At 41.7% G+C, this 12,353-nt stretch overlaps 1 protein-coding gene across 13 annotated transcripts in view; it reads left to right on the top strand.

The window, feature by feature from the left end:
- The window catches only part of ZMYM2 (zinc finger MYM-type containing 2), a 185,597-nt gene that overhangs the window by 31,147 nt on the left and 142,097 nt on the right, over nucleotides 1-12,353 (top strand). For 9 of the 13 annotated variants that reach the window (XM_034758798.1, XM_034758787.1, XM_034758791.1 and 6 more), the window contains 3 exons: nucleotides 1,363-1,444; nucleotides 1,535-1,632; nucleotides 2,806-3,662. In XM_034758798.1, coding sequence (XP_034614689.1) covers nucleotides 2,816-3,662 — 847 coding nt within the window. In that variant the 5' untranslated portion in view covers nucleotides 1,363-1,444; nucleotides 1,535-1,632; nucleotides 2,806-2,815. Of the gene's footprint in view, nucleotides 1-1,362; nucleotides 1,475-1,534; nucleotides 1,633-2,805; nucleotides 3,663-12,353 lie in introns of all 13 variants that reach the window. The other 4 variants (XM_034758789.1, XM_034758790.1, XM_034758797.1 and 1 more) reach the window with 3 other exon arrangements.

The raw sequence follows: 12,353 nt of genomic DNA, 5'->3' as shown, positions 1-12,353 counted from the left end.
TTGACTAACACATTGTAACAACCTTGTAGTCAAAGGCCAAAGTTCAGACCAGGGGTAAGTGGATGAAACTTCATTGCAGTTATTGCAGTTTATGTACCTACACATGTGTAGGCTTGGGAGGATTTGATTTTAATTGATAGACATTGGTAAAAATCTGTTTAAGATGATGCACTGAAATTGAAGGAATAGAATATTGACTGGATAACAGTTGGCAGGATCTCCCTACAATTTATAAACCTCTTCCTAGCATTGAAAAGTCCACACCCCCTGAGCAACGCAGTTACACTGACCTAACCCCCAGGTAGACAGCGCTTTGTCGATGGGAGTGTTTCTCCAGTCGATGTAGCTACCACTTCTAGTGGAAGTGGATTAACTATGCCAACGGGAGAAGCTCACCTGTCGGTGTAGTAGCATCTTCATTAAAGTGCTTCAGCAGCCGCTGCAGCTTTTTAAATGTAGATTTGCCCTGAGAGCTGCTTGAATCTTAGTACCCTTTGCTTAAAATAATTGCAGTCATCTCCACCTGCTTTTAATGAACATGTCTGTGTATCTATATAGCAGGGGTCGGCAACGTTTGGCACGTGGCTCGCCAGGGTAAGCACCCTTGCGGTCCGGGACAGTTTATTTACCTGCTGACGCGGCAGGTTCGGCCGATCGCGGCCCCCACTGGCCGCGGTTTGCCGTCCCGGGCCAATGGGGGCGGTGGGAAGCGGTGCGGGTGAGCGATGTGCTTACCCTGGCGAGCCACGTGCCAAACGTTGCCAACCCCTGTTATATAGTATCAACTAAAATGCGCTCCAATTACAAACTGTGCCTAGTGTAAAATCTGGAATGTGTACCTTCTGGGAGAGATGACAGCTTCAGTTCCCAACTCTTGGCTAGGACACTCTAATAGCATAATCAGTTTTATCTATCATTCAGGAACAACTAAACTGATATTCGTGCATTCTGTTAGTATGATGTGATTGAACTGTTACGTAATAGTGCATTACCCACCCAGAGAACAAATAATTCTAAGTACTATGAGCTGGACAGCATCTCTTATACAGAAGGATGTCATCACTTGAAGAAGAAAAAAAAAAAAAAAAAAAAGCAACAAAGAGTTCTGTGACACCTTAAAGACTAACAGATGTATTGGAGCATAAGCTTTCGTGGGTGAATACCCACTTCGTCAGACGCATGGCTGACATGGCTACCCCTCTGATATTTTTAAAAAAAGTCTTTCTAAACTCTCTCTTCTGGTGCGAAGGAAACAGACTTGTTATCTTGGTTGGTAAGACTTTGGGCAGTGGCGGGGCGGAGAAAAGAACCTGTTGTTATGTATGTTAGGATCATGAGAGTTTATTTTTATCTCTATTTCAGGACATTTCAACCAAGGGCATTAAGTTAATTGGTATAAGAGGAATAGACCCTACACTGGAGCACTTGGGATCAACTTATTAAGGTAAACAGGCTGCAGTGGATTTCTGGATGGGTGAGTATTGAGGAAGAATACTCCCCACCCCACCCTTTTTTTTTTTTTTTTTTTTTAAAGGTTACTTGCAGAAATCCACAAAGATATTTTTCCAGCCTTGAATAATCTTCTGTCATAAAGTATATAAAGATTTGATGGTATCACACGTGCAAATTCAGGTATGTGTTTGAGTATATTATCATGCAGTTATCCCAGTGCCTGCAGTAGCACCAATGCACTTCATTTACCAACAGCTGCTGTGAACTCTGTTTCTATTATGTCCTTTCCATTGGCCCTGATTATATATTTAGTCTTGTATAATACATAAAAGCAAATATCCAGGGCTAAAGTTTCTTTTGGTGTATTAAATGTACGCATACCAGTATCCACAAGAATAAACCCAGCAGCCTCCCCAAAACTACAAAAAGACCAGCTGAAAACAAAATGCCACATGCAAGCTGAGTAGTGGATAAAGGAACCTGCAGCAGCATCTGATGTTGAGAAGAGAGGAGATAGGAAGTGAATCTCTTACAACTTATTAAAGAATATTAGAGAAGGAGCCAGGACCTCAAATGAGCCTCCTTTCAGTGCTCCCTTGTGGTCAGAGTTGAAGGTTGGCAGAGTCAATGTTTTCCTTTCTTCCTTTAGTGTCCAGCTATTCCAAGGCTTTTACCCTCGTTTGCTTCCCCCACCACTCTTCAACTAGGCTGGAACCCTGTGATGAGGGTTATGCTTTCTAATTCAGACTGTGAAGTAGTCTTGGTTAGCCTACACCTTGTGAGCATTAGTTCATGCAAAGCAAGTCTTTTACTAGGCACGTAATTTGTGCATTTGCTGTTGAGATGCTTTCATACCATTTTAAGAGGAATAAAAACTGACAACTTTAAATATCTGTGCTCTTGACCTTGCCTTGCCGTTGAGCAGAGGCAATGCTATTTGACCTATTGTGCATACAAGAGAGGTGTGGGGTATAGGGATAGGAAATTAAGCCTAAGTATTAAATGGCAAGAAAAAGGTGACAATTGTGCTAAATTCTATTGATGTTTCCAACATGTATCTTACTAAACTTAACAGCACATAGCTGTTCTGTTGGCAAAAGTTCTGTGAAACTGGTAGTGGACCTCCGTTCTTACTAGCATGTTATGATGTGGGAGTGGTGTTAGGTAGCATAATGAGTAAAAGTTATTCTAAAAGAGAAGGCAGATAGAAATCTTGAGCTGTCATTAAGATCTTGTTAAGAAGAGAAAATAAGTAAAAGCTGACTTTTTTTAAATTTTGTGGAATACTTGGTTTTTAAAGAAGTTAAATCTTGTACCTAAATTACTTTTGTTTCTCTTTTACTTACAAAACAGCTTATCTGGAATGGACAGAAGTTCTCTGGGAGGATTAGAACTGTCTGAACATACTTCTGGTTTACTAGGAACTACTGCCATGGCAACTGGTCTTGCAAATATAGGAAATTCTTTTGGAGGTCCGCCTAATACTCTAGTTTCTAGAACTAATAAGTTCCAAAACTCATCTATAGAAGATGATGATGATGTTGTTTTTATTGAACCTATACAACCTCCACAGACTTCTACATCACTGATATCAGACCAGAGAAACATTGCATTTATTTCATCAAAAAGCGACGAGCTTCAAGGAAATGATTCCAAAATGCTTCCTCCTTCAAAAGATTTAAGTTCTCAAAAGGGAAGTATAAGCGAGACTATTATTATTGATGATGAAGAAGATATTGAAACAAATCAAGGACAAGAGAAGAATGCTTCCAGTTTTAATGAACGAAGACTTCCAGAGTGTAAAAATAGATCCAGTGATATGGAATTCTCAGCTTCCAGTTTTTCAAGAAGTAAGGTAAATGCAGGAATAGGTAATAGTGGTATAACCACAGAACCAGACTCTGAAATTCAGATTGCTAATGTTACCACATTAGAAACAGGTATGAGCTCTGTGAATGATGGTCATTTAGAAAATACTGAAGGGCGTGACATGAACTTAATGATTACACATGTAACATCACTGCAGAATACCAACTTGGGAGATGTGTCTAACGGACTGCAGTCAAGTAATTTTGGTGTTAATATACAAACATACACCCCATCTTTAACTTCACAGACCAAGACTGGTGTAGGACCTTTCAATCCTGGTAGAATGAATGTGGCTGGAGATGTGTTTCAAAATGGAGAATCTGTGACTCATCACAGTCCTGGTAAGTCATACCTTTAAATATTTTGCTAAGCTTATAAAATTTGAACAGTCCAAAATATTAATTTGTTTATATATAAAGTACAGAGCTACTAATATACACACATACACTCTTAACTTCATTCTTAGAAAAGGAACTTGTTTTTTTTTAATCTGACACTTTATTTGTGCATTAGTAGAATCTGCTCAATCAATGAGATGAAGTGTATCCATAAGTAAACTTGTCTTGGATTAGCAACTAGCAAACAAACTGAAGTCCCGCCTCCCCCCCCCAATACTTAATACGTTGTGTACAACTACCTAATCTTTCAAAAAGACAATGCATATTTTTATATGTAACTGACTTGGGATGCATGGAACCCAGTGTGTGGTCAAGGTGGCATGTGTGCACCTAGATAATTAGTGCACATCTGTTCATGGACTTAATATTTGAGCCAAACTTTTGTTTCTGAAGTTCTGTGGCTAGTATGATGCATCAAAGCCATTTTCCTTCAAAGTGGAAAAGTGTTAATTTACAGGTTTTGTTGTCCATGCTCTTTTAATAGTATTTGATATGCAAAAGGATTAAGTGAGAGACTGTAGAATATTAATTGAATCATCATAGCAGCAGCTGGCATTTTAAATTTAAGCTCTGTGAAGTATGTAATTTTTGTTTGTATGATGTCTGGTACATTTGAGGTCTGACCTGCTTGTGGCTTCTAGGTGTTAAGTATTAAGTTATATGTATGTTACCTTTTAGTGCTACCGGTGCTAAAACTTATATGCTGTTAGGGGTAATTTGTTTTTGTTTAGGACAGCAGGAATAGCAGTAAACCTTACTTAGGGTACGTCTATACTTACCTTCGGGTTCGGCGGTAAGCAATCGATCTTCTGGGATCGATTTATCGCGTCTTGTCTAGATGCGATAAATCGATCCCGGAAGTGCTCGCCGTTGACACCGGTACTCCTGCTCCCCGAGAGGAGTACGCGGAGTCGACGGGGGAGCCTGCCTGCCGCGTGTGGACCCGCGGTAAGTACCTTGTAGTTTGAACTAAGATACTTCGACTTCAGCTACGTTATTCGCGTAGCTGAAGTTGCGTATCTTAGTTCGAACTGGGGGGTTAGTGTGGACCAGCTCTTAGCTAATAACTGGTTCCACGAGAAGAAAAATGGGACAGTTGCAACTGCAGTTTTCTAGAGTTCACATTCTGCACAATTTAAGCTTTCACCTAAATAATGAAGCTTTAATCTTACATTATGAAGATGAAGTTCTCTGTGTCAGTCTAAATTAAGTCAGTTAAATTAGCCTAGTAGAAAACCATCTCAAATGAAGCCAATAGCAAAGGTATGAATTCTCCTCATTTCCCTATGGAGGTAATAACTTTGGAGACTAGTTGGGATCATTTCAAAGGTGATCTAAAACATTCAGTTGGAATCCAGATGTATTAGAACCTAGCACAATTTGCCAATATGTTAATTTTATAATTCTCAGATACATTGGTAGCTTCTATCTAGATCTCAAGTATCTTGATAGCAGAGTTCTCTAGTTCATGTATCACCAAAACTTACTTTTCAGAGTGTATTAGTACATTTTATAGAATACTGTAGTAATATTAATGTAAAACTAAATACTTCTCTCAAAATAAGAGCAAAGGAAATGCTATGTTTCCTGACTAATTTGCAAAATTCATGTCAACTTGACAAGTTCTGTAGTTTGCTGATTGCTCTGTCCAGTCTTATGAATCAGTCATATCTACTGTAACAAAAAAGCAAAACTCAAAACTGAAGAGTTTTTGTTTTGTGTCAAGTGTCTCTAGATAGCTTAGACGTACACCTCAAGTTTTAACTTCTTTTTGGAAGAATGCATTCCCATTTTTGTGAAATTTGCTGGTGATAAATTTGATACGCTAAAGACATCAAAATGCATTGTTTTTTGTGACTTACAAGTAGAAGACATGGGAACTTCTGGTACCTGTTAATGCAAAATAATGCCTTTTGTATGCCTTTCAAAACCAGCACATGCTTTTGACCAAGGCACCAGAAAATTCCTCCTTTTACTGCTGGCCCAGAAGGCTTTTTGCATGGCTGCTAGTTTGATTGACAGGTCAGGCGCATACCGAAAATCTGCAAAACATGGAAACTGGTACACTAGGAGCATGAAATAGAGTGAGTTCTGGCAGCCTGGATTAATGGAGGAGACAAGGTTTCTTTGGGATTTAGTGAAGAGAGCCAACTATGGAAAGGAAGAAGGAAGGTTGGTGCAGAATGGGGTGGGAGCTGAGAGTATGGGAGCTGTATCTGTTGCACTTTTCAAATGTTGCTTGTCTTCTGGAAGGAATAAAAAAGGTCTTTTCTACGCTTGTGGTCCTCGCACATTAAAAGAGCACAGTGGAAGGGTAAACAAAAATAGGGAGAAGTGGGAGCAGAAAGGACTACCACAGGTAAAACAGGGGAGAGACAGAGCAAGCAGAAAAAGGAACAAGACAAGTGAGAGCAGGAGCAAAAGAAGAAGAAAGGAGAGGGGAAGAGAGCTGTAGTGGAAACTACTTTTACAGGAGAAGCAACTGAAACACGGTAGGTGTGGATCTCTTATAGGTTTTATTTACAAAAGTAGGGGAAACATTTTCTGGGTAACTTGTTTCTACTCTCCTTTTCATAAGTCGTTCCCCCCCCCCCCCCCCCCCTTTTTTTTTTTTTTTTTTTTTGAATGACCCTCCAGTGAATACTTGTCAGCATTTTATCCGACAAGCTAGGACTGCCCGATCAGAAATCTGTATACCATGAAGCATTTCAATCTTAAGTATAGCTACTTAAGATTGAAATGAGGAGGGATAGCTCAGTGGTTTGAGCTTTGGCCTGCTAAACCCAGGGTTGTGAGTTCAATCCTTGAGGGGGCCACTTGGGGATCGGGGGCAAAATCAGTACTTGGTCCTGCTAGTGAAGGCAGAGGGCTGGACTTGATGACCTTTCAAGGTCCCTTCCAGTTCTAGGAGATAGGATATCTCTGCCAAGGATGTGTTCCCCAACATCCTGTGGTGCAGGGATAGGGTGGAAGAAGTGAATAGAAGAATCTTACATGCTCTTGGATATTACCATCTACCCTAGTGATTGCTGCTCCTGACTTTCACCATAACTGAAAACTTGGCACAAAGGATACTGTTTTCAGCTACTGGCATAGTTTTGCAAATCTTATGTCCAACCCCTTGTTGTATTAAGTCCATTGTAACTCTAAAGCAGCGTGGTCTTAAGACTTGAAGTAAGTCTATTGTCTCTGGGGAGCAGCCTTTAAAAAAGAATGCTTGAGAGCCATAAGCTCTAGCAGTATCAGTCTGAGCACCCATAAAGCTTGTCACTCCAGGAGGGCATTACAGAAGGCAGAGACTGTAAAAGAGGATAAAGCAACGGAGAGTCCTGTGGCACCTTTAAGACTAACAGATGTATTGGAGCATAAGCTTTCGTGGGTGAATACCCACTTCGTATGACATGCATCTGACGAAGTGGGTATTCACCCACGAAAGCTTATGCTCCAATAAGCGGTAAGTGACTGTCTGTAGTGTGTGTTTGTTTGTGTTTGGGGGTTACTTGCTGTGTGCTGAGCTTGTGTTTGTCAGTCTGTTTGGTTGTTTGTTTGAAGGATCGGGTGCTGTGGCTGGCAGTTGGAAGCTGTGAGCTTCAAAGGAAGATCTGAAAGCTAGAAGCCTCTGGTAAGTGGCTGAGCCTTAATCAGTGGGCGGGGCATTCACATAAGCCAGGGCTTTATAAAGCAGCGCACAAGCAACCAGGGAGCTTTTGCAAACAGGGGCTGCTAACAGGGAGTTTTGCAAGGGAGCTTGAGAAGGGAGTGGGGGTCCTTTTATTCCCCTTAAAACTTGTAAACCAAACTACATTCAAAACCTTTTGCTTAAACAACCCTTTCATTAACTAGGAGACAATGCAGGCAGAAGCCCAGCTGCAGAGTGCGGGCTATCCAGTTTATTGCGCTGAGTGCAGCATGTATGATTACCTGCCCTGTTGGTGGGTGGCGTATGTGTGCATTCGGTGCAAGGAGCTCCTGGCCCTCAGAGACCACGTACAGACTATGGAGGCCAGGGTAGCGGAACTGGAGGAGCTAAGGGAGGCAGAGAGGTATGTTGATGAGGCTTTCCGGGACACTGTAGAATTGTCCCAGTTCTGGTCAGACAGCCCCTGTGCTGTTGAGGAGGATGAAAGGCCCAGGGAAGCAGAGCAGTCAACGGGAGCAGAGGGAAACCTTCCCATAGTTGGGACCCTCCTTCCAGATGGTGCCAGGGTTACCTCTCATACTGAGTTTGCCTCTCCGGGGGAGGGAACTCTAGTTGCTAGGAAAAGGCAGGTGTTAGTAATGGGAGATTCGATCATTAGAAACATAGATAGCTGGGTTTGTGATGACTGGGAGAACCACATGGTGACTTGCCTGCCTGGTACGAAGGTTGCAGATCTCTCGAGGTATCTGCATAGACTTATGTGTAGTGCTGGGGAGGAGCCGGTGGTCGTGGTACATGTAGGTACCAATGACATAGGGAAGGGTAGGAGACGTCCTGGAGGCCAAATTTAGGCTGCAAGGGAAGAGACTGAAATCCAGGACCTCTTTGGTGGCATTCTCAGAAATGGTCCCAGTTCCATGCGCAGGGCCAGGTAGGCAGGCAGAGCTTCAAAGTCTCAATGCGTAAATGAGACGATGGTGTAGAGAGGAGGGGTTTACTTCCATTAGGAACTGGGGAAACTTTTGGGATGGGGGGAGCCTATAAAGGAGAGATGGGCTCCACCTAAACCAAAGTGGAACCAGACTGCTGGCACTTAACATTAAAAAGGTTGTAGAGCAGTTTTTAAACTAGGAGATGGGGAAAAGCCGACTGCTGCAGAGGAGCATGTGGATCTGACAGAGACTTCTATTGGGGAGAGTCTAATGATAGAGAATCTCCAGGTTATAGTCAGGAGCAGAGGATGGAGGAGGATAATGTAAGGGCCAGATCAGATGATAAACATTCACATAAAAAAGAATCGGACACATCAGAAAAGGGCAGACAAATAAACAGTGACAAGTTTTTAAAGTGCTTGTACACAAATGCTACAAGTCTAAATAATAAGATGGGTGAACTAGAGTGCCTTGTGATAAAGGAGGATATTGATATAATAGGCATCACAGAAACCTGGTGGACTGAGAGCAATCAATGGGACACAATCATTCCGGGGTACAAAATATATCTGAAGGACAGAACCAGGTCATCAGGGGGGGAGGGAGTGGCACTATATGAAAGAAAATGTAGAATCAAATGAAGTAAAAATCTTAAGTGAATCCACATGTTCCATAGAATCTCTATGGATAGAAATTTCATGCTCTAATAAGAATATAACATTAGGGATCTATTATTGACCACTTGACCAGGACAGTGATAGTGATGATGAAATGCTAAGGGAAATTAGAGAGGCTATCAAAATTAAGAACTCAATAATAGTGGGGGATTTCAATTATCCCCATATTGACTGGGAAAATTTCACTTCAGGACGAAGTGCAGAGATAAAATTTCTCAATACTTTAAATGACTGCTTCATGGAGCAGCTGGTACGGGAACTCACAAGGGGAGAGGCAACTCTAGATTTAATCCTGAGTGGAGTGCAGGAGCTGATCCAAGAGGTAACTATAACAGGACTGCTTGGAAATAGTCACCATAATACAATAGCATTCATCATCCCTGTGGTGGGAAGAACATCTCAACAGCCCAACACTGTGGCATTTAATTTCAAAAGGGGGAACTATGCAAAAATGAGGGGGTTAGTTAACCAGAAGTTAAAAAGTACAGTGACTAAAGTGAAATTCCTGCAAGCTGCATGGTTGCTTTTTAAAGACACCATAATAGAGGCCCAACTTCAATGTATACCCCAAATTAAGAAACACAATAAAAGAACTAAAAAAGAGCCACCGTGGCTTAACAACCATGTAAAAGAAGCAGTGAGAGATGAAGACTTCCTTTAAAAAGTGGAAGTCAAATCCCAGTGAGACAAATAGAAAGGAGCATAAACACTGCCAAATTAAGTGCAAGAATGTAATAAGAAAAGCCAAAGAGGAGTTTGAAGAATGGCTAGCCAAAAACTCCAAAGGTAATAACAAAATGTTTTTTAAATATATCAGAAGTAGGAAGCCTGCTAACCCTTGATGATCGAGATACAAAAGGAGCGCTTGATGACGATAAAGTCATTGCGGAGAAACTAAATGGATTCTTTGCTTCAGTCTTCACGGCTGAGGATGTTAAGGAGATTCCCAAACCTGAGCCGGCTTTTGTAGGTGACAAATCTGAGGAACTGTCACAGATTGAAGTGTCACTAGAGGAGGTTTTGGAATTAATTGATAAACTTAACATTAACAAGTCACCGGGACCAGCTGGCATTCACCCAAGAGTTCTGAAAACTCAAATGTGAAGTTGTGGAACTAAGGTTTGTAACCTGTCCTTTAAATCGACTTCTGTACTCAATATTTAAAAAGGGCTCTAGAGGTGATCCCGGCAATTACAGACCGGTAAGTCGAACGTCGGTATCGGGCAAATTAGTCGAAACAATAGTTACGAATAAAATTGTCAGACACATAGAAAAACATAAACTATTGAGCAATAGTCAACACGGTTTCTGTAAAGGGAAATCGTGTCTTACTAATCTATTAGAGTTCTTTGAAGGGGTCAACAAACATGTGGACAGGGGGGATCCAGTGGACATATAGTGTACTTAGATTTCCAGAAAGCCTTTGACAAGCTCCCTCACCAAAGGCTCTTACGTAAATTAAGTTGTCATGGGATAAAAGGGAATGTCCTTTCATGGATTGAGAACTGGTTAAAAGACCGGGAACAAAGGGTAGGAATTAATGGTAAATTCTCAGAATGGAGAGGGGTAACTAGTGGTGTTCCGCAAGGGTCAGTGCTCGGACCAGTCCTATTCAACTTATTTATAAATGATCTGGAGAAAGGGGTAAACAGTGAGGTGGCAAAGTTTGCAGGTGATACTAAACTGCTCAAGATAGTTAAGAGCAAAGCAGACTGTGATGAACTTCAAAAAGATCTCACAAAACTAAGTGATTGGGCAACAAAATGGCAAATGAAATTTAATGTGGATAAATGTAAAGTAATGCACAGTGGAAAAAATAACCCCAACTATACATACAAATATAATGGGGGCTAATTTAGCTACAAGAAGTCAGGAAAAAGATCTTGGAGTCATCGTGGATAGTTCTTTGAAGATGTCTGTGCAGTGTGCGGAGGCGGTCAAAAAAGCAAACAGGATGTTAGGGATCATTAAAAAAGGGATAGGGAATAAGACTGAGAATATATTATTGCCCTTATATAAATCGATGGTACGCCCACATCTCGAATACTGCGTACAGATGTGGTCTGCTCATCTCAAAAAAGATATACTGGCACTAGAAAAGGTTCAGAAAAGGGCAACTAAAATGATTAGGGGTTTGGAACGGGTCCCATATGAGGAGAGATTAAAGAGGTTAGGACTCTTCAGCTCGGAAAAGAGGAGACTAAGAGGGGATATGATAGAGGTATATAAAATCATGAATGATGTGGAGAAAGTGGATAAGGAAAAGTTATTTACTTATTCCCGTAGTACAAGAACTAGGGGTCACCAAATGAAATTAATAGGCAACAGGTTTAAAATAAATAAAAGGAAGTTCTTCACACAGCGCACAGTCAACTTGTGGAACTCCTTACCCGAGGAGGTTGTGAAGGCTAGGACTATAACAGCGTTTAAAAGAGAACTGGATAAATTCATGGAGGTTAAGTCCATTAATGGCTATTAGCCAGGATGGGTAAGGAATGGTGTCCCTAGCCTCTGTTTGTCAGAGGATGGAGATGGATGGCAGGAGAGAGATCACTTGATCATTGCCTGTTGGTCCACTCCCTCTGGGATACCTGGCATTGGCCACTGTCGGTAGACAGGATACTGGGCTAGATGAATCTTTGGTCTGACCCGATATGGCCGTTCTTATGTTCTAATACATCTGTTAGTCTTAAAGGTGCCACAGGACTCTCTGGGTACGTCTATACTTACTTCCTGGTCCGGATGTAAGCGATCGATCTTCTGGGATCGATTTATCGCATCTTGTCTAGACGCGATAAATCGATCCCAGATCGATCCCGGAAGTGCTTGCCGTCGACGCCGGTACTCCAGCTCAGCGAGAGGAGTACGTGGCATCGACGGGGGAGCCTGCCTGCCGCGTCTGGACCCGCGGTAAGTTCAGACTAAGGTACTTCGAATTTGCGTACCTTAGTCCGAAGTGGGGGGTTAGTGGACCAGGCCTCTGTTGCTGTTTACAGATCCAGACTAACACGGCTATCCCTCTGATGCTTGTAAAAGAGGATGTTGCCTAACAGAGCACTGGTGGGGAGGGGAGGAGAGCAACTTGAAGAAATGGAGACTTTGTGACAACATGGGAATGAACCAAAGAAGGGGAGACACCTTTTTTGTGCTGAGATCAGGCTTTAGGAATGGTTTTGAAGAAGGGAAGGAAGGTGGTGGAATACAAGGAAAGATGAAGGAGGAAAAAGTGGTGAGACTCAAGGATGTGAAGAGAGTTGGCAGAGAAGGATAAAGTGAATGGAGTGCAAATATGAGGGAGAAAAGAGTGGAATAAAGAAATGAAAGACAAAAGAGGAAGAAGCAAGAAGTCCCATTTTAAGATTAGACACTTACTGTTTCTACATTT

This window comes from Trachemys scripta, chromosome 1, assembly GCF_013100865.1.
Source record: "Trachemys scripta elegans isolate TJP31775 chromosome 1, CAS_Tse_1.0, whole genome shotgun sequence".
Lineage (NCBI taxonomy): Eukaryota > Metazoa > Chordata > Testudines > Emydidae > Trachemys > Trachemys scripta.
Note: the sequence above shows the minus strand (reverse complement) of the source record. Positions and strands in the feature narration are given on the sequence as shown.